Genomic DNA, 22,498 nt, shown 5'->3' on the forward strand with positions numbered 1-22,498 from the left:
ACACCCTACCTTGTGAAATCATACTTACAGTCTGAAACACTCTGTATAATTACAATGTTCATCCCTGATATGGCAGCTGGTTGTCTGTTTTTGGTCATCGTCCTTCTATGTGAGTAATTCCTTTGATCCAAATGACATGATCTGTTTTTGCTACAGGTTTCTCTCTTTTCATCTTTTACTTTATTTGAATCTTTTACTTTAGGAACGCTTGACATTTCTGAATTTCATGGCTATAATAAGTGTGTCTTATTTCATTGATTATCCTACTGATTTATTTTTCTAGATCAGTATTGTACGTTTTGTTCAGATAAGAATAACCACTGCTTGATAACATAGCCATGAATGCATTTACAGCAGGGGTGTCAAACTCATTCCACAGAGGGCCGAGTATCTACTGGTCTTTTGTTTTTTCCTTTCAATTAAGACCTAGTCAACCAGGAGTTCCTACTAATTAGTGACCCTGCAGACACTCTGCCCTCCATGGAATGAGTTTTACATGTTTATTTCAGGCTATTCAACTTTACCGACTTGTGCCAGTCTCATGTCTTCTCATTTTTTAGAATGGCAAAATGTGCATGATAATGACTAATTTGATTTATTTATAGATACCTTTCAATACATCAAAGCCCAAGGTCAGTATCATTATTATGATTTAAACTGCTACTATTTTCAGTTTTTCCAATTTAGTTAACTATTTTAACTAAATAATATTACACAGTACCATCAATCTAAATGATCTTTTTCCAATGTAAATCAAATGCAACTTTGTATCTCTAATTACCGTGTTAACCTCAAATACATATTTTAGAAACTCTGTTACTAACAGATAACAGTGACTTAATAGTTATTTTTTTCGGATTTGATTTGATTTTGAATAGAACTTTATAGTTTTTTTCTTTCAAACTGATATACAGTGCTTTCAGAAAGTATTCCCTCTCCTTAACCAATTCCACATTTAGTTGTTTTACAAAGTGGGATTAAAATGGATTTAATTGGCATTTTTTGTCAACAATCTACACAAATTAAAATATAATAAAATGGTGAATATTTGTAAACAATTAATGAAATTTAAAACACTAACTTGATTAGATAAGTATTCAACCTCATGAGTCAACAATGCATGTTAGAATCACCTTCGGCAGCGATTACAGCTGTGAGTCTCTCTGGGTAAGTCTATAACAGCTTTTTTTTACCTGGATTGTGCAATTATTGTACAAATATGGGGCAGGTCATGATCTGCCCACTGAGCTCAAAGTGAGCTGTATCTACTATGCTGCAGGGAGGTCTAACCCATCTCCTCTCAGTGACATTGTCTCAGTCACTTTTCAAGGTAAGCAGGTGGTTTATAGTAGGCAGGTCAAAGTTCACCTGCTGAAGAGATCCCAGAAGAGACACACTTTCCATTTCCTGTCTCTTTTACGAGTCTGGGTACGAGATTATTATTTAAATGAATACACTGATCTGATTGGCTAATTGTAACCAGAATTACTTTTTTAAACATCTTCAGCTGGCACCATAAAACAATACATTTCTCATTATTTCAGTCATTTATAAAGAGGTGTGTATTATTATTTTTATGCTACTGTATAGACAGAATATTGCTGCTTTCTCCTCTCAAGTGAACTAAAGAAACCAGAGATTGGTGTCAATGACATGACATCACCGTCATCTGTGTACTTCCTGAGTCTGTCAGTGATGGTAGCAGCTGTAACCTGTACACTGGAGACTGGCTCAGCCTTACAAAGAGGCTCAGGCCGCGAGGATGATGTGGAAGTCAACCTTAAGACATTTTAGCCACAACACATTAATGGGAATGTATCAGGGGTTAGAACTGGTTCAGTGAACAGAACAGAAAACCGGGAAAGAACAAAATTTTTTGAGGAACAGAATCAGAACTGGGAATGAAAATGATCTTTACTGTTCCGGAACAGAAATGTTACGCTGAAAGCAATGGAACCGGTTAATAACATTATTTTACGTTCCATGCATTTTTTTCAGTCACGCAAAAAAACGCAACAAGGCGCTTATTGTAAATGAGAACTTGCTTACCTGGTTAAATAAAGGTGAAATAAAACATTTAAAAAATAAAAAAGCCCTAACTTTTTCAATGCTAATTAAGGATACTATAGTTATCACGGTTCACATCGGATTTATTAACTACATGTGTTTTTAATTCTGGTGCCGCTCTGCACACACATGCTTGTTAGCTAGCTAGCGCTGGTCCAACATTAAGTCAACTCAGAAGTTCAAAGACATTCAGTTCCTCAATAGAAGCCGCTCCTCGGTAGGTATAATTATGTTGACCAGATAATGCATGTCATAACAAGACGCCCAGCGCTTCAAGCCACCCTCTCCTGTTCTCTCCCCACCTGCAAAATTTCAGTCACATCTCGTGCCCTACACTTGTCTGACCATCGCACATGTAAACAACTATAGCTTGCCCTCACCATAGCAAGCTCATCTAACCACACTGATTGGTGAAGTAATTTAATGTTGAGCTAATGTCAATTTTAAGCTTTTAAAAAATAACATTTTCTGAGGTTTAAAAATAAAAAGGAACGATTTTTATATACTTTTATATTTTTTCAGATTTTTATAGAAACCATATATCCATAATGTTTTATGAAAATCTGCATTTTATGTTTTGTTGTGAAAATGGAACTTATAAAATAATAAACAGAATGATATGCATAGAAGTGTGTTCTACTTCACAGTTCAGAAACCAGTGATTAGTACCAGTCATAATGAGGAGGATTTCATCATCACCTGTTTGATTCCTGGAATTGCTGGTAACGACACCTGCTGTAACCTGTATATTGGAGAGAAGAATAAGCCATTCTTGAAAACACGGATATGGAAAAAGAAAACCCAAAAAACCAAGCAATGGTACTGTACATTCTCTGTGACCGAAGACGATCTGATCAGACATCTACAGTCAGTGAGGAGTAAGGCGGTGAGCTGTGACTACAGAGTGAACTCAGGAACAAACTCTCTCTCTCCACGTAGTGATGGATACAGCTTTACAGGTGAGTCATGATCTATTCAAATCTATCAGTGCTGCAGGTCTTCATGATCTGACTTCCCTTTGATTTACAATCTTCTTAGTAGTACTGTATTCATTCTGACCCACAAACTAAAAAACGTATTTACTGTAAATCCCAAATACTTTTAGATCTGGTGGAAGTTCACATCAGTGATCCAACAACTATTACAGCAGGTAGGCTTAAAAATATTGTTTTGTTTATTTGAACAACAAAAAAATGATTGAGGCGCTGCTGTTATTTTATAGCAGAGTGGGTTTCAGTAGCAAGATACAGTATAATAGCTGATGTTATTTTGTAGCAAAACACATTTCAGCATTTAAAAAAGATCCTGGCTCTACTTTGCTTCTGAGCAGAACAGTGAGTCCTACAACAGACTACCTTTTCAAATAGTTTCCAATTATACATTCATTCAAGGATGTAGGTTTCAACAATAACATGCCATCTTTCTACTGACTGAGTTGTGTTGTTAATACCTTTATTCTTTGGTAATCAGATACAGAATCAACTTTTATTGCTTCCCAGCAGGTTTGACTGATAGTTCTACTTTGACCCTCCAAAACGTTTGACTTTGTTTGCAATTAAAATATTTTTCTCATATTTATTTACAAATGCTCAGACTGGCTTTGCAGTAATAGACCTATTTATAGATGCTTGTCATTTTATTTCAGATTTTTTTACTTTTACATCTGATTTGTAGGGAATGTATAGTGTAATTATCTCTTTCTGCGTAATGGATAACCTTAGACATTAACACATGTACATTTGCTCTTGTATAATATGAGTTCTCTCTTCTCACAAGGATTGACCTCTCCTTTGACCCCCAGCACAGCAGTGAATCCTACGTCAGGTGTGTTGGACATCTTTATCTAGATCATGGTTTCCCAAACTCAGTCCTGGGGCCCCCCCTGGGTACACGTTATGTTTATTTGCCATAGCACTACACAGATAATTAAATTAATCAACTAATCATTGAGATCCCATTTAGAAACCTTTATTCTTGTATAATTAGATCCAATTACTTTTCTGTGCACCAGGTTGGACTGTTCTTTCTACTTTGACCACTGACACCGCAAAGATTTCAACTGAAGGTAAGTATGGCCGCTAGATTTTGCATAGTATTCTAAGTTGTGTTGTGTGTTAACTGTTAGTAAGCTGTCTCTCTCTGGCATGTGCACAGGAGGTCAAAGCTACACAGAAAGTGAGGTTTTTTCAAACAGTCAAGAAAGCGTTCCAGGTATGCATCCTTCTCTAGGTACCTAACTGTTTTTCTCACACAAACGAGACAATCGAGACATGTAATGCCACATTTTCTGAGATCACATCATGAGATGAAGTATTGACCCTGGGAATAGAAGCTAATGACCTCTCCCAATGTCACCAAACAGCTGAGTAATTGTGGCAGGCAGCAGTAGTTGTGGCTTCTGGAGGGGGCGTGCAAATAATAGTCCTCATTTCCTGATTTTATACTGAACAAAAATATATGTGCAATATGCAACCATTACAGTTCATATAAGGACATCAGTCAATTTAAATAAATACATTCATTAGGCCCTAATCTATGGATTTCACATGACTGGGAATAAAAAATACCATAACCCGACCGCCACCATGGGGCACTCTGTTCACAACATTGACATCAGCAAACCGCTCACCCACAGAACGCCATACATGTGGTCTGCGGTTGTGAGGCCGGTTGGATGTACTGTCACATTCTCTAAAACGACAAGAGAGTTGGCTTAAGGTAGAGAAATTAACATTAGATTCTCTGCAAGCTCCCTCAAAACTTAGAGACATTTGTGGCATTGTGCTGTGTGACAAAACTGCACATTTTAGTGTGGCTTACTATTGTCCCCAGCACAACATGCACCTGTGTAATGACCATGCTGTTTAATCAGATTCTTGATATGGCTCAGGTGGTTGTTGTCCTTGATGATCTTTTGGGCTTTCCTGTGACATCGGGTCATGTGCTTTCAGTTTTGCGCGAAAGCTGCCATCTATCCACGGTTCCTCTCTACTGACTGAGTTGTGTTGTTTATTGAAATAAATAATTAATACATTTATTATTGTGTAATCATATTGCTTCCCAGCATGTTCAACTGTTGCTTCTACTTTGACCCTTGACATCACAGTGAGACCAACTACCAGTAAGTAGGTCCTAAGTTTAGCTTAGTTTGCAATTACAATACTTTTGTACACATGAATTCAATAAAACTCCAACTGGTTTACTAGAGTAATAGATATATTAATAGCTGCTTGTGTAATATGACTTCTCTCTTCTCCCCAGGTTTGACCTCTCCTTTGACCTCCAGCACAGCAGTGACTACTACATCAGGTGTGTTGGACATCTTTATCCAGTTAGTAGATAGAACTAAAACAAATAGACTAGCTTTTTTCCATGACAAATTTGCCTAATTACAAAAAGAGATTGATTTGATTGATTAAATCATCCCAGTTAGATACATTTATTCTTGTATAATCAGATCCAATGACTTTGCATTGCGCCAGGTTCGACTGTTCGTTCAACTTTGACTACTGACACCACACTAAGTCCAACGGAAGGCGAGTATGGCCACTATATTTTTGTTTAGTGGTTTAACTTTTCTCAAACTATTTGTCACATTATAGAAGATGTGAACATGTTATCACTATATACTGATTTGTGTCGAGTGTTAAGCATTTAAGGTCCAATGCAGCAGTTTAAAAAGAAATCTCAATCTCAAATAATTTCTGGGTAACAATTAAAGTACCTTACTGATTTTTTTTATATTAAAATTGTCAGAAATAAACCAAAATAGCTTCTTAGCATAATTTCTCAAGCAAGAATTTTGCTAGGACTGTCTGGGAGTGGTCTGAGAGGAGCTCTTATTGGCAGGGAGAGGGCAAACTCTCCTTTTTATTAGTCTATTAAACTTACACCGCCTGGTGATGTCACCCGGCAGTCCAAAAACCCACCTAGATAAACAAGCTGAAATTTGAGGCAGTCTTTTCAAACAGCTCCTACACTAAAAGTGCATTATCCACATTTTTCACAATTTCACAGTATTATTCCAACCTCAGTGTGAAAAAACTGTATATGTATATACAACCCAGGAAAATCACGTCTTTGACTGCTCTCTCTCTCTTGCATGTGCACAGGAAAATCATGTCTTTGACTGCTCTCTCTCTCTTGCATGTGCACAGGAAAAGGCTCCACAGAAAGTATTCTGTGTATGTATCCTTCTCTAGCTGACTACCTTTCTTTTAAAATACATATGAAAACAAACAAATGTATCAGACAAATAATAATGTGGTCTTTAAAACCTAGTCTTGATGTACTGACTCTGGGTAATAACCTCTTCTACTGTTCCCAAACAGCGGGGCAGGTTTGGCAGGCAGCAGTGGCTGTGGTTTCTGGAGTGGGTGTGTTCCTGGTGGGATTGACTGCTTTCTGTCTCTGCAGGAGCACCAGTAAGTACTTCTGATTCTAAATAACAAATAATTAACACATTTACCTTCCTCACATTAATGTAAGTGCATTTGACATGGGTCATCAATCAACTCCTTTTGGTCATATTGTATAGATCAGGCTATATTCAGTATAATTAATTAAGCGTATTTTTTTTTCAGAGAAAAACAATTCTCAGAGGTAAGTATTCCCCTTGTTTTTGATACTTGACAGTATGATACAGTTTCTATCAACCTTTAGTTGTGTGTTGTCATGACGAGGTCTTACCACAACCTTTTTGTTGTCTTTTTCTTTTCCTCTAGACCTACAGCCAGACAGGATGATGACAACCAATGTATGTTCCAAACACAATACATAAAACACCACCACACTACTAACAAAACGACACACATGCATGTACAAACACATTGTAATTACATTTACATTTTGTTTCTGTTGTAGATGATTTGGTGTTGGGAGCCATGAGCAGTGCAGCCATGATGGATTCTGGGGAAGCTGGGATATACAGTCTGATCACCTCTGTACCAGCCACGTTTTTGCCCTCAGGTGAGTCCATTCTGTTCATAACAAAATGTCTTCTGTCCCTATCTTCCCGACCTTAGATGTGATTTCGGCATCCGCAGAATAACCACACTCAATGTCAACTGTATTAACTTAAAGCCGAAAATAATGTGTCAGTCAGAGCATCTGGGTAGCATGAGAAAAGAGCTGTAAGTTAAACTCATTCCACGAGTGTCAAACTTATTCCACGGAGGACCGGGTGTCTGCAGGTTTTCGCTTCTCCCTTCACATAATTGAGGAATTAAGGTCACTAATTAGTAAGGAAGTCCCCTCACCTGGTTGTTAGGTCATAATTTAAAGGCAAAAACAAAAATCCTCAGACACTAGGCCCTCCATGGAATGAGTTTGAAACCCCTGGTCTACAGGATGGTTTGAGTAAGGAGGAGAAGTGTGAAGTGACATTATTACATGTTACTTTCACTTCTGTTCTGCTGTTACTAATGCACTGGGGAAATTTGGCAAAGTAATGTACACATGGACAAAATACCCCCCCCCCCCCCACGCACACATGTATAAACCCATGCTCCTCTCCCCACCCTTGTAAAGCCCATGCTCCTCTCCCCACCCGTATATAAACCCATGCTCCTCTCCCCACCCTTGTATAAACCCATGCTCCTTTACCCACCCGTATATAAACCCATGCTCCTCTACCCACCCTTGTATAAACCCATACGCCTCTTCCCACCCTTGTATAAGCCCATGCTCCTCTCCCCACCCGTATATAAACCCATGCTCCTCTCCCCACCCTTGTATACGCCCATGCTCCTCTCCCCACCCTTGTTTAAGCCCATGCTCCTCTCCCCACCCGTGTATAAACCCATGCTCCTCTCCCCACCCTTGTATAAACCCATGCTCCTCTCCCCACCCTTGTATAAGCCCATGCTCCTCTCCCCACCCTTGTATAAGCCCATGCTCCTCTCCCCACCCTTGTATAAGCCCATGCTCCTCTCCCCACCCTTGTATAAGCCCATGCTCCTCTCCCCACCCTTGTATAAACCCATGCTCCTCTCCCTACCCTTGTATAAGCCCATGCTCCTCTCCCCACCCTTGTATAAGCCCATGCTCCTCTCCCCACCCTTGTATAAGCCCATGTTCCTCTCCCCACCCTTGTATAAGCCCATGCTCCTCTCCCCACCCTTGTATAAGCCCATGCTCCTCTCCCCACCCTTGTATAAGCCCATGCTCCTCTCCCCACCCGTGTATAAACCCATGCCCCTCTCCCCACCCTTGTATAAACCCATGCTCCTCTCTCCACCCTTGTATAAACCCATGCTCCTCTCCCCACCCTTGTATAAACCCATGCTCCTCTCCCCACCCTTGTATAAGCCCATGCTCCTCTCCCCACCCTTGTATAAGCCCATGCTCCTCTCCCCACCCTTGTATAAGCCCATGCTCCTCTCCCCACCCTTGTATAAGCCCATGCTCCTCTCCCCACCCTTGTATAAGCCCATGCTCCTCTCCCCACCCTTGTATAAGCCCATGCTCCTCTCCCCACCCGTGTATAAACCCATGCTCCTCTCCCCACCCTTGTATAAACCCATGCTCCTCTCCCCACCCGTGTATAAACCCATGCTCCTCTCCCCACCCTTGTATAAACCCATGCACCTCTCCCCACCCTTGTATAAACCCATGCTCCTCTCCCCACCCGTGTATAAACCCATGCTCCTCTCCCCACCCTTGTATAAACCCATGCACCTCTCCCCACCCTTGTATAAACCCATGCTCCTCTCCCCACCCGTGTATAAACCCATGCTCCTCTCCCCACCCGTGTATAAACCCATGCTCCTCTCCCCACCCTTGTGCATACACACAACCTCTTACTTGTGGCTTTATCTGTCTCTGATGTGAAGGTCCTGTGCAGGTATCTGCACATGAAGATGTAAGTACAGCACAGATAATCACATTGGATATAGATACATACTTGTTTACACAGACAGACAGAGAGGGATAATATGGATCTCTGTCCTCCAGGTCGATTCAGGGAATACAGGGATCTATAGGCTGATCACTGCACCACGCACATCTATACCTTCAGGTTGGTCCCAATACCAAATCATTGGATTCATAATACAGTGGGGCAAAAAAGTATTTAGTCAGCCACCATTTGTGCAAATAAATTCATTAAAAATCCTACAATGTGATTTTCTGTTTTTTTTTCTCATTTTGTCTGTCATAGTTGAAGTGTACCTATGATGAAAATTACAGGCCTCTCTCATCTTTTTAGGTGGGAGAACTTGCACAATTGGTGGCTGACTAAATACTTTTTTGCCCCACTGTATATACTGCTTTTTATAGGACATAATGTTGTTTATGCCTGGATTTAGTTCTGAATGTAGTCATATCAGCAAGCATGTATTATAAGTTATACATACATCAGAACATGTGTTAGTCTGAGCATCTTGAAAGTGTTTGAAACAGAGCTGTAAGTCTTCAGGGTGGTTTGACTCTGGAGGAAAAGTGTAAAGTGACATCAAGCACAGCAAAGAAACACAGCCACAACAACAACTGGAGGCACGCACACACATTCTCACTCAGGCTCTCTCTGTGTTGTACAGGCCCTATTGAAGAGAATGGACAGTCATTTGAAAACTACACAGTAAGTAGAATCACCAACTGTGTTATGTGTGTGACTTTCAGTTTCAGATATGTATTACATCCATAAAATATGCCTATTCCCAGAGGATTCGTTTTACAGCACTGTAGATTTAAAGGTCTAAAGTGAAACTGTTTCTTTTCTCTAGACTGATACGTACCACATATACTGCTCAATCCCTGACAAACTAGCAAACTCAGCCCAGCCGGATGGGTTGTACAGTCTTCTACAGGCACACTGAAACTACACCACTGGCTGTCTGTAGCTATGTCTCACACAAATACCCTCTTTGTCCCATGATGTGCTTTGTTTATTACATATCAAGTTACTGAGCGTATCCATAACATCTGTTACTGTGTTAGTAGTTTTATTTTGGAGGGGTCTGGTGGCATACTCCTGAGTATTTGTCTGATTTTGTTCTCGTAGTAAACACAAAATCTACTGTGTATCTATTCTTTCAGCTGTGTCATTCCATAACGGTCAGATCAAAATCAACAAATACGGACATTTCAAAATGATATCAATAAATGTATAGCATATTAACACAATGCTACCATGCAACAACGCAAATAGTAAATGAAGCGACATTCATTGAAATTAAGAACAAAAGAGTAGTATCTTAAAGAAAAATAACACAAATTCCCCAATATACAACAATATTACATTTTCCTTTGTGAAATGAATCTTGCCACTAACAGTAAAATATGCTTATTAGCTAGATGCTAAGATGCACCAAAAAAGCTTGGGAAAAGTCTGAAAATGTAATAGACTTTTCCTCTTTTTATAGCAGGAGTATTCATATTTATATTTCCCATACATGTTGCTTCAGGCTACAAATTATATTTCAACTTTAAAATGTTTACGTTGTTGGCAACTGATCATAAAAATGGAAAATATAGATTTCCTAAATGCTACTCAAATATCCCCATCTGCCCACATTTACCTGTTATTTAATTTCCCAGTTTAAATTAAACTTACTCTGCCTCCCCTTCAATGTGCAGTGTTGTACACACATTCTAGCTTTTTAGTTCAATGACCTCTGAGCAGTTAAGATGTAAATGGTGTTGGTGCCATAACTTTGACAATTTATTTTCAAACTAAAATGGGGAGGGGGGGATCAGCCTCATTCGACCATTCTGATCTTGCCAGTTTACATTCTGTTTCGCTGCACACGAGAGTTCAGCAGATATGGAGGGGTGGTGGTGGTGGTGTCACGATCGTCGTATGAAGGAGACCAAGGTGCAGCGTGGTATACGTACATTCTCTTTATTAAAAGAATGAACACCGAACAAACTAACAAACGAAACGTGAAGCTATACAATAGAGTGCTGAAAGGCAACTGCACATAGTCAAGATCCCACACCAGAAAGTGGGGAAAAAGGCCTGTCTAAATATGATACCCAATCAGAGACAATGATAAACAGCTGTCTCTGATTGGGAACAATATCAGGCCAATATAGACATACATAACCTCTAGACATACAGTGGGGAGAACAAGTATTTGATATCGACAGTGTATCAAATACTTCTCCCTACTGTATATAAACCCCTAGACATACAAAAACCTAGAGTACCCACCCTAGTCACACCTTGACCTAACCAAAATATATAGAAAACAGAGATATCTAAGGTCAGGGCGTGACATGGGGTGGCTTTTAGGACAAAGGGGTGTGTCTCCCCCTCTTTTATAAGCCCCTCCTCTATAAAACCTTTGAGGTACAGTAAATACAACCTTCTATGCTTTTTTTGTTGCTCTGTATGAAACGCTCTCTTCTGTAAAAAGAAAAACCAAACAGAATAAATGGACTTCAACCTTTGGCAACACTGGGTGTTATTGACTACAAGTAGTCACAGACATTGATATTTTTGCTCTTGTATCCAGGTTCTGTGTTGTAGTCAGTGCTACTGTGAGGGGGGCAGAGAGGCCTGCATTCTCCTGCAGCAGTCAGACAGTCTACAGGCCACATACCGGTACATGGACTGTATGCTGCCACTTATCCACACAAACAGGTGCACCAGTGTAGATGTGCACACACAGCAGGATGGAGAGGATGACATGAGTCAGGTCACTTCCTGTCCATATGATACTTCAGCCTATCACATTTCAGACACTCGTTGTGTTCAGAGGGGTTAAGGATGGAAATGCAGATGAACCAAAATTCAGATACATTCAATCACATACAATATTTACCAGATTTGAGCAAAACCCAATTCACCCTCAGGTAGGTTACCCTCCCCCTGACTCCCTCAGGTAGGTTACTCTCCCCCTGACTCCCTCAGGTAAATAGCGGGCATGCAATCGTAACACTGCAACACACTGCACACTGAATTGTTCTGATATGGCACTGAATCAAGATAGTTATAGTCAGTGGCAACCTGTCATTGCCTGTTTTGCATGTTATTTTGGCATTAATAAATTAATAAATTAAATAAATCGATAAATAATAATTTACTTAATAAAGCCTCATACAAACTAGGTCTTTTTTTATTTCTTGAGAAAGGTAGCTCCAAAATGTAGGTGTTTCAGCCTAGCTCGGTGCTTTCTGTGGTTGTGGGGCAGCCAGTGGAAAATACAGACCGTATAGGTTGGTAATGTTCTCTAGTTGTGCCGTGATTGGCTCTGTGTTCTGTCACTCATGGGGACACTAGTCACCCTAAATTCAAGGCCCTTGGTTGCTGCCATAGAGTTACATTAGAAGTGCCTTTCGAAGAAGGCTCAAGGTCATTGGCCACAAATAAAATGATGTCAATTCATGTTATATCTACAGTAGCTTTGATTGGACCGAGCACCTCAACATCGTACTTGCAAAATCTTAGCTAGAAAGCTAGCAGTCATCATCATGAATCAAGTCGACAATCTACTGACAAATCATTTTCAAACCTTGTTATATGAAGAGAAATAATAAAGAGAAATTATAGATAAAACGTATTGGTGCTCATCGGCCGTTGGAAATCGCAAATTCAACAATGAGTGGTTTGGAAGGAATCAGAGGCTAACTGCAAGCATTGCAAAGCCATCACTAGCCTGCTTGTCAGTTGAGTGGGTGTGTGGTCCCAAATCTGGGTTTAATGGTCTCTTTTCCAAGATTAAAAGGATAATCATTCAACATTGGCCATGATGTCAATCCAGCATGACTTCTGCCGCGCTTTAAACAACTGGAAACTCGGAACCGGAAAATCTGACAGTTCAAGCCAACTGGGAACTCTGAAAAAAACTTGCTCCAACTGGGAAAATACCTTTTGAATGGTCATCCAACTCGGAATTGCAAGTCGGGAACTCGGGCCTCTTTCTAGAGCTCTGACCTGAAAATCATTAAGATTCGACCTTGTTCTTTTCTGAGTTCTCAGTTGTCTTGGATAAACAGAAATCCAGAGAATGCCAGACATTAATGACAACATTTTCCCATGATGGACCGCCGCACCACCTTTCTGTTTAAGTGAGCACAGCAAAACAAGGTGAGTCCAAAAATGTTTTGTATGCTGCTGCATAAATGATGTAATATGCCAGGAGATATGTATACTCTAGCTAAGAAAGTAATATTAAGTGTATTAAGCAAGATGGCAGGTAAGCTGTTAGCAGCCCATGTGCCTCACCCTAATAATTTAGTCCCTTTTCCACACTTAATTTCACCTACTTTTCTGACTTGGTGGTGCACATGTAGCCTATAGCCTGTTTTAGATAAATGCAATCATTGACCATGGTAAGCGCTTTCATTGTCTGCTTATATGCCCAATTTATTTATTTGTTTTTGGGGCAGAAGGTAGCCTAGTGGTTAGAGCGTTGGGCCAGTAACTGAAAGGTTGCTGGATTGAATCCCCAAGCTGACAAGGTAAAAATGTGTCGTTCTACCCCTGAACAAGGCAGTCAACTCACTGTTCCCCGATAGGCCATCATTGTAAATAAGAATTTGTTCTTAACTGACTTGCATAGGTAAATAAAAAGGAATGATAATTCATCCTATGGTTCTGACTTGGTGTACAGGGAGAACACTGTAAGAACGGCCCATGTTCTGAATTCTGTCGCTGTACATTTCAAAAGTGCTGAAAAAATTGTCATATTGACTATGTCCGTCCTAGCTCGCTCATTAATGTCTTAATCGAAATTACGGATTGCCTCTTATCTGCTCGTCGTCCCCTTCTGCCGTAGTTTGTACATCTCAATTGTCAGTAGAAGCCACATTTGTTTAAGCAAGTCAACCATATCAGCTATGTTTTTTTTAAAGGCAGTAAATGAGGCTGAATAAACTGTATTGCTGCCACACAAGGCTCCGCTGATAGCCAGGTGTAGCAGTGGTAAGGTGTTGGTTCTGCTGTTGGGACTCTGCTGTTGGGACAGCTTTATTTAGGCCCTAACAGTTTGTGGGCACCGTTTTTCACTTTTATAGTGAAATTAATGTATTGTTTAGTGTTGTGTTGTGTAGTGGCTTTGCTGGCATTCATCTAAAAAACATGTTTTGGGGTTTGCCCCACCAAGATTTACATGCTAAAACCACCACTGGTAATTCTAAGGGAAGGCACTGCAAACAATATGGTGAAAGGCACTACAATCTCGCTCTGGTTCTGCACACAATATGAGACCCATCCTTGGCCCTGCTCTACTCTGCCAACCCCTCTAAAGGACTACTGCTATGGGACAACTAGAGAGGGGGAAAGACACACAAGAGAACATATAGAAAGGGTGGGGAAAGGTTCTAGATTTCTAGGGTCTGATGAGAACCATTTCCCCACAAAATCAAATAAACATCTCCCTGTTCTGGAACATGCCCGGTCTGAGACTGCTTGGCGATGTCACCGATAGCCCCGCCTCCGGTGCTAAACGAGAGGAAGACAGATGGCAGGGAAACCTGCCGACAATAGTGGCTTCTAGTGGAGTGGCAAAACAGCCCAGAGAGAGTAGTGTGAGGGGAACATAGGAAGAATCACATCCCTTACTTGGTGGAGCTAAAGCTCCTAGATATCCTTTATACCAATGGCTCTCTCGGTCCATTGCTCTCCAATCACCACGCAGCTCCACAGCCCCAGTTCGTCGTCAACTCAGACGCCCACTTCCTCACTCAAATTCGCCAGTAAGACTTCTCGTCCCACATACACTGGTCCAGTGCGATCACCACAAACAAGACATGGACACTTGCATGGGAGACTGATCCCCACAGAGAGACATTCTCTGCTCAACTCCCAGCCCCGAACACCACAAAACACAAGGCTTTTAAAGGAAATTACAGACAATCCTCAGCTACCTGTCTGATTAGCTAATCCGCAGCAGGTGGGTCTGATCACACCAGCCCCGCCACTCTCTCCCCCCCTTTCTCTACAGTCGTCCTGACTATCCTGAACTAGCCAACTGTGCCCGGTACGTGTCTACCCATCTAGGGGCCCAACCACCTTACCTCTAGCATCCTGAACCGCTGGGGGAGCAGCAGCCTCTTCTCTGTCCAGAGGAACGGCAGTGCGCCTGACTGGGTACCATGTGTAGTTGTGCCAGTCCGGCCTAGGGACCTGGCTCAGCTGAACATTGTTTGATTGGCTAGTTGGGGGGAGAGTTGAATCTGGGTGCGGCCTGAAGTTTGGGTAGGGGCAAGGCCGCACATGGTTCCTATGAATTGTCACTATTGGTCCCCTTCCCTCTGGTCAGACACGAAGGACTGGCAGTCCAGGCCGAAGGTGTCCTAGAATGACAAAAGGCTGCGGTTGACATTGGGGGGCTAGTTTACCCTGATCACATTGTGTATGTGAATTGAAGGGGGTCTAACGTTTCCAGGATGATGGAAACCCTAGACCCTGGGGCAGGCTTGGCAGGCAGCAGTGGGTGTGGCTTCTGGAGTGGGTGTGTTCCTGGTAATTTGCAAACATTGACTTTTCTCATATTAATGTGTCTTTGACATGGGATAATCTATCAACTCCTTTTGGTCATATTATATACACCAGGCTATATTCAATATAATTAATTTGGCCTATTTTGTTTTTCGGAGAAAAACAATTCTCAGAGGTAAGAATTCCCCATGTGGATATTTTATGATGCATTTTCTATCTCAACCTTTAGTTCTGTGTTGTCATGACGAGGTCTTACCAGAACCTTTTTGTCTTACCAGAACCCTTTTGTTCTCTTTTCATAGACCTACAGCCAGTAAGTCCTTGTCAACACCACCACACTACTAACACAACTACACACATGTACAAACAAATTTTGTAATGATCTTTTCATTGTGTTTCTGTTGTAGATAACTTGGTGATTGGAGCTGTGAACAGTGGAGGCATGGTGGATTCTGGGGATGCTGGGATGTATTCTCTGAGCATCTCTGTACCGTCCACATTTTTGGCCTCAGGTAAGTCCATTCTGTTTCTAACTAAACGTCTTCTGTCCATGTCTTCCCGACCTGGAACGTGAATTTGAGACCCTCAGCACAACAAAACTTTGTCACTCAATATCAACAGTACTAACTTTTAACAGAAAATGATGTGTTAGTCAGAGCATCTGGGTAGCGTGAGAACAGAACTGTAAGTCTACAGGGTGGTTTGAGTCAGGAGGAGAAGTGTGATGTGACATTATCACATCATGCTTTCACTTCTTCTGTTCTGCTGTTATTAATGCACTGGGGCAAAACTTGGTAAAGTAACACACACATGACCCGACCAGCAGTCACAACCTCTTAATCATGGCATTGTCTTTCTGTGATGTACAGGACCTGTTGGTGTGGATACACAGGGATCTGCAAATTAAGATATAAGTACAACAAATATAATTATATTACTTTGTCTAAATAATTGTTTGCGAACAGACAGCTGAGGAGGATAAAAGGTCTCTCTCTCTCTCTGTACCAATCACATTCATGCTCACAGGTGAGTTAATTCAGACTGCTTATACATTATTAATAATAATATATTGGATTCATATAGCTCAAGTTGTATTTAAAACAGGAAGGAGTATGTCAGAACATCTTGGGAGTGTGAGAACCGAGCTGTACACTCTTACTTTCACTTCTGTTCTGATGTAATGCACTGTCACTCACTCACTCACTCACTCACTCACTCACTCACTCACTCACTCACTCACTCACTCACTCACTCACTCACTCACTCACTCACTCACTCACTCACTCAGGCTCCCTCTGTGTTGTTCAGGCCCTGTTAAAGCCAATCGAAAGTCACCTGAAAACAACGTAAATTCATAATCTGTAGCTTTGTCTCACACGTCTCACAAATACCTTCACACATGATGTCCTTTGTTTAACCATAACATCACCGGGGGCAAACTACCAGCCCTCCAGGACACCTACAGCACCCAATGTCACAGGAAGACCAAATATCATCAAGGACATCAACCACACGAGCTAAGGCCTATACACCCTGCTACCATCCAGAAGGCGAGGTCAGTACAGGTGCATCAAAGCTGGGGCTGAAAAACAGCTTCTATCTCAAGGCCATCAATCACTTTGGCACTAATTTCAGAACCTTGATGTCATTTTTCAAAACTCTAGACACAAAACTCACATCCGATCATCAAAATGCAAATTTTTCAAAACTCTTAACACTTTTTCCAATTGCTTGGAAACAATACACATAAAGCTAAGATCATTTGTTCATTGAACTAAAATCACCTGTTCAAAATGACACAACTTTGACGCAGCACATCAAAGTGTTACCATTTCAAAATGCAATTCACACATTACATCTGAAATGACTGTCTATTAATTTCATTATAATGATCTAACTATCAATTGATACAACTGCTCAAAATGATAAGTAACTGTTGCGTTACTCTTAATGTATAGTTTTATGGAAACTGACAAACAATATTCCATGTTTAGATCATGAAAGTTTCAGGATAACGAGATACATTGACACCAATTACTGTGGAACATGAACCAATTGGACTTCATTATCTATGGATGTAATGTTTCATCGTCATTCTTTATCAGACACTGTTCTAATATCCATTTAACACTTTTCCAGACCATGTTTTCAGGTTTGACATTACTGTACACTCACCGGCCACTTTATTAGGTACACCGGCCACTTTATTAGGTACACCTATCTAGTACTGGGTAGGACCCCCTTAACTCCACAACAGCCTGAATTATTCACGGTGTTGTACGTTGAGAGATGCCCTTCTCCACACCACTGTTTTAAACAGCTGTTATTTGAGCATTTGTGGCCTTTCTGTTAGCTCGAATGAGTCTGGACATTCTCCTCTGACCTCTCTCATTAACAAGGTGTTTTTGCCCACAGAACTGCCGCTCACTGAATGTGTTTTGTTTATCGCACCATTCTCTGTAAACTCTAGAGACTGTAGTGCGTAAAAATCCCAGGAGGGCAGCTGTTTCTGAGATGCTGAAACCACCATGTATGGCACCAACAATCATACCACGGTCAAAGTTGCTGAGATTACGCATCTTGCCCGTTCTAATGTTTGGTCGAACAACAACTAAAGCTCTCTACTCTATATACTCTATATGTTGAGTTGCAGGCTGCCACATGATTCTCTGTTCAAAGGAGCAGGCTATTTGCATTAACACGCAGGTGTACCTAATAAAGTGGCCAGTGAGTGTATGTATGCAGGCCCTTGTCATTGCTTTTTCAATACTGACAACTCGTTACTGATGATACGAGTATATAGTGAAATGAGTGGTATCCACCTACAACAACATAGTGATAACGTGGAGCCTGCAGGTGATCCAGGTCACAACAGAGGTCAAGCAGTGGGAGGAGGAAGACGAGGAAGATGTATTGGTCAAACAAATGTCAGGGGACAAGCACCCCTTCTGAGAGGTGGTCGTGGGCATCGTTTGAGAGGTGTGGGGGAACGTGGTAGAGGACAAGGCCAGGGACCAAGACAGCGGCAGCAACAGCAAAGAGTGTCCAATGAAATCTGAGCACAGAGTAGGTGATGTGACTAAATGCGTTCTTACTGTAATTTTCCCTGCAGAATTGAGACTAGGGCAAATAAGGGGACGCAGAGGCAAAATTCTGACTGACCAACAAGAGCGGGCTGTGGTCAATTTGGTTCAGGCCAGAAATGATATTCACCTAACAGAAATTCGGCAGCACATCTTGGACAATAACAACATGTTCAATAATGTGGAAGCCATAAGTTTGCCGACTATTGTACGCATGCTGAAAAGGCACCAGGGGTCTCAAAAACAGCTATATCGTGTGCCTTTTGAAAGAAAAACAGCTATACCGTGTGCCTTTTGAAAGAAAAACAGCTATACCGTGTGCCTTTTGAAAGAAAAACAGCTATACCGTGTGCCTTTTGAAAGAAAAACACCTATACCGTGTGCCTTTTGAAAGAAAAACACCTATACCGTGTGCCTTTTGAAAGAAAAACAGCTATACCGTGTGCCTTTTGAAAGAAAAACACCTATACCGTGTGCCTTTTGAAAGAAAAACACCTATACCGTGTGCCTTTTGAAAGAAAAACAGCTATACCGTGTGCCTTTTGAAAGAAAAACAGCTATACCGTGTGCCTTTTGAAAGAAAAACAGCTATACCGTGTGCCTTTTGAAAGAAAAACACCTATACCGTGTGCCTTTTGAAAGAAAAACACCTATACTGTGTGCCTTTTGAAAGAAAAACAGCTATACCGTGTGCCTTTTGAAAGAAAAACACCTATACCGTGTGCCTTTTGAAAGAAAAACACCTATACCGTGTGCCTTTTGAAAGAAAAACACCTATACCGTGTGCCTTTTGAAAGAAAAACACCTATACCGTGTGCCTTTTGAAAGAAAAACACCTATACCGTGTGCCTTTTGAAAGAAAAACACCTATACCGTGTGCCTTTTGAAAGAAAAAACACCTATACTGTGTGCCTTTTGAAAGAAAAACAGCTATACCGTGTGCCTTTTGAAAGAAAAACGCCTATACCGTGTGCCTTTTGAAAGAAAAACACCTATACCGTGTGCCTTTTGAAAGAAAAACACCTATACCGTGTGCCTTTTGAAAGAAAAACACCTATACCGTGTGCCTTTTGAAAGAAAAACAGCTATACCGTGTGCCTTTTGAAAGAAAACAGCTATACCGTGTGCCTTTTGAAAGAAAAACAGCTATACCGTGTGCCTTTTGAAAGAAAAACCGCTATATCGTGTGCCTTTTGAAAGAAAAACAGCTATACCGTGTGCCTTTTGAAAGAAAAACAGCTATATCGTGTGCCCTTTGAAAGAAATGCAGACAGAGTGAAGCAACTGAGGACTGAGTATGTTCCTGATGCCTGTTGTGAAAAATTCCCCCAAAATTCTACATCATTGTAATTCTCTTTCCAAAATGTATTTCTAGAGGGTGATGGAGCTGGATGCTGATGAAAACCTTCACAAATTCCTCTTTTTGGATGTAGCAGGCTTCAACCTGGCCAAGACAAGGAGGAGAGGTTGGAATTTCATTGGCCAGCGGGCAACCAACCAAGTACCTGGACAACATGGGGCCAACATCACCATGTGTGCGGCTATATCGGAAGACGGTGTGGTGGGACGCAGACCTCGTATTGGATCATATAAAGCAGCTCTCCTTGTGTAACCTTCTTGATGAGATAAATCAGGTCTGTAGAGCGGATGTCGTGGTGGGACGCAGACCTCGTATTGGATCATATAAAGCAGCTCTCCTTGTGTAACCTTCTTGATGAGATAAATCTGTATTTTTAGAGCTGATGTTGTGACCTATGTCATTGCGTGGGATAATGTCAGGTTCTACCATGCTCAAATGGTGCAAGCACGGTTTCAGGCCCATCCACAATTTATCACCCTGTACTTACCCCTATACTCTCCTTTCCTTAACCCGATTGAGACATTTTTCTCCAAGTGGAGGTGAAAGGTATATGATAGGCGCCCTCAGGAACAAGCCACCCTTCTCCAGGCCATGGATGATGTATGCAATGACATCACGGCATACCAGTGTCAGGCCTGGATTCACCCTGCCCGAAGATTCTTCTCAAGATGTTTGGCCAATGAAAACATCCATTGATGAGAACCTTTGGCCAAATCCACAAGACAGGTTTGATGGAAATATAGAAGTACAGTAATCAACCCTTTGTTTTGCTTTTTACAGTAAGCCAGGTGAGGAACACTACAGTTGACATTTTACTGTAGTGTTTTTCTTTTTTGAAGCTAATCATTTTTGCATTGATTCAAGGAGACCTGACCTATGTTGTGATTTTATTGTATTTCATCAATACCTTTCAGATTTTGTTCAATGATTCCAATGTGTCTGTAGTATTCTCTTTGCTAGTCATTTTACAGTGATGTATTACGTGTAGTACCATAATGAAACACGTATCACATATTTTGTACTACAATATTTACATTGCTCAATCTAATAATTATATATTTCTTAATTACATTCTTTTACTTTTAGATGAGTGTATATTGTTGTGAATTGTTAGATATTACTTTACTCTTGGAGCTAGAAAGACAAGCCTTTCTCTACATACCCTTTCTCTGATCTGTTTCACCTGTCTTGTGCTTGTCTCCACCCCCCACCAGGTGTCTCCCATTTGTCCCCATTACCTCACTGTGTATTTATACACTATGAAGTACCTCAGAAAACAAACGTTCACTTCCAAAACCCATCTACTCACACACAAAAAGAATGTACTTAAAACACGCACAACCCTTTTTACAAAAAAAACACATAGAGAGAGAGAGAGAGAGACAGACAGAGACAGACAGAGAGACAGAGAGAGACAGACAGACAGACAGACAGACAGACAGACAGACAGACAGACAGACAGACAGACAGACAGACAGACAGACAGACAGACAGACAGACAGACAGACAGACAGACAGACAGACACAGACAGACAGACAGACAGACAGACAGACAGACAGACAGACAGACAGACAGACAGACAGACAGACAGACAGACAGACAGACAGATGAGAATATCAATTAGGTTTATTGAGATTTTAGCAGCCTTCTTAAAGGAAGGGGGTTTGGGTTCAAGGGTAGGGGTCAGCATTAGGGGTTATAGTCAAGGTAACTATAACATTCTTAAAACAGGCAAATGTTCATATTTCAGTTTGCAGCCAGAGCTCTGAACTTGATTCCTTTCATGGAACTTAAGTATGTTTGTTTTTATCCATCACATGCATCTTTTTACTCTGTATGAAATGTTCACTGCTGTAAAAATTAAAAGCAGGCTAAATAAATTGACTTCAACCATCCTGTAATCTCTTACTTCACATGATCCCTGTCATATCCCAAAATACAGAATTAGATTCTCCAAGATAATGCTACATATATTTAGCTCCAATTTTTTTTTGCAGTTTCTTTTCAATTGTAAAGATAGACCACTCTTTTTAAAAGGTGACATTTTTTTTCTAGTTCTTTCATAACTACCTTGACATAGAAGGTCTTATTTTCTACAGTGCAGGTAAAGTACACAGGGATATTGATTTCTTTGCTCTGTAATGCTCTCAGAATGTCATCATTGCATCACAATGCTTTCTCATAGTTTATTTCTCAGTCTGATGTCCATATGGTTTCCCTCTTGGAACAGTGTTCTATTTATCTTGAACAATGCCTTCTTATTCATTATTTCTCTGCTGGTTAGCGATAAGCAACTCAGTTAGTTATGAGCAAGTTCTTCTGGTTGGCGAGGCTCCCTGCACTTTGTCAGCATTTGATGATGTGTTAAAGCCGGTCTATCAGTCTCTCCAGTGTTGGGTCCAGTGTGGTGGGCTTCGGCGACGGTATGGTCATCTGGTGAAGAGAGTGGCCAGCAGGGAGAGCAGTGCTCCTGTGAGGGGGGCAGACAGGCCTGCTGCTCCTCCACACTCCATGGCATTCTCCTGCAGCAGACACAGGGGGCATCAAAACAGAGATACTAGAATTAATATATACACTATGTATCTATGGTTCAGACAATA

The 22,498-nt window shown here is 41.0% G+C and overlaps 2 protein-coding genes across 8 annotated transcripts in view; one reads left to right on the forward strand and one right to left on the reverse strand.

Annotated features, from left to right (window-relative positions):
* On the forward strand, window positions 1–21,792 carry LOC109891343 (mucin-5AC). Of its 7 annotated transcripts, XR_002255519.2 has the most exons (21): window positions 1–109; window positions 606–632; window positions 2,715–3,026; window positions 3,173–3,217; window positions 3,844–3,891; window positions 4,079–4,132; window positions 4,222–4,278; window positions 5,132–5,188; window positions 5,329–5,376; window positions 5,550–5,603; window positions 6,225–6,251; window positions 6,399–6,491; window positions 6,651–6,669; window positions 6,792–6,823; window positions 6,931–7,035; window positions 8,901–8,929; window positions 9,022–9,085; window positions 9,606–9,646; window positions 15,862–15,966; window positions 16,324–17,009; window positions 19,913–21,792. XR_002255519.2 is itself a non-coding variant. In XM_020483812.2 (19 exons), the coding sequence occupies exons 1-19, from the start codon at window positions 55–57 to the stop codon at window positions 9,882–9,884; spliced, it is 1,218 nt and encodes a 405-aa protein (XP_020339401.1). In that variant the 5' UTR covers window positions 1–54; the 3' UTR covers window positions 9,885–11,465. The 7 variants fall into 7 exon arrangements, 5 of the variants coding, with proteins under 5 accessions (XP_020339401.1, XP_020339402.1, XP_031681386.1 ...); XR_004210094.1 differs by having other exon boundaries at window positions 15,862–17,009; XM_020483812.2 differs by lacking the exons at window positions 15,862–15,966; window positions 16,324–17,009; window positions 19,913–21,792 and adding an exon at window positions 9,792–11,465 and having other exon boundaries at window positions 5,174–5,188.
* Window positions 21,507–22,498, reverse strand: part of LOC109891622 (voltage-dependent calcium channel subunit alpha-2/delta-3) — a 67,533-nt gene continuing 66,541 nt past the window's right edge. Inside the window, exon 36 of the mRNA XM_031825527.1 lies at window positions 21,507–22,420. Coding sequence (XP_031681387.1) covers window positions 22,328–22,420 — 93 coding nt within the window. The 3' untranslated portion in view covers window positions 21,507–22,327. The remainder of the gene's footprint in view (window positions 22,421–22,498) is intronic.

This window comes from Oncorhynchus kisutch, linkage group LG5, assembly GCF_002021735.2.
Source record: "Oncorhynchus kisutch isolate 150728-3 linkage group LG5, Okis_V2, whole genome shotgun sequence".
Classification (NCBI taxonomy): domain Eukaryota; kingdom Metazoa; phylum Chordata; class Actinopteri; order Salmoniformes; family Salmonidae; genus Oncorhynchus; species Oncorhynchus kisutch.

Bases quoted from the DNA above. Each gene is read 5' to 3' on its own strand.
- LOC109891343 (XM_020483810.2), top strand. From the start codon at position 55: ATGTTCATCCCTGATATGGCAGCTGGTTGTCTGTTTTTGGTCATCGTC. The intron at 110-605 runs GTGAGTAATTCC...ATTTATTTATAG, and splicing joins TTTGGTCATCGTCCTTCTAT to ATACCTTTCAATACATCAAA. The intron at 5,604-6,224 runs GCGAGTATGGCC...GCATGTGCACAG, and splicing joins CACACTAAGTCCAACGGAAG to GAAAAGGCTCCACAGAAAGT.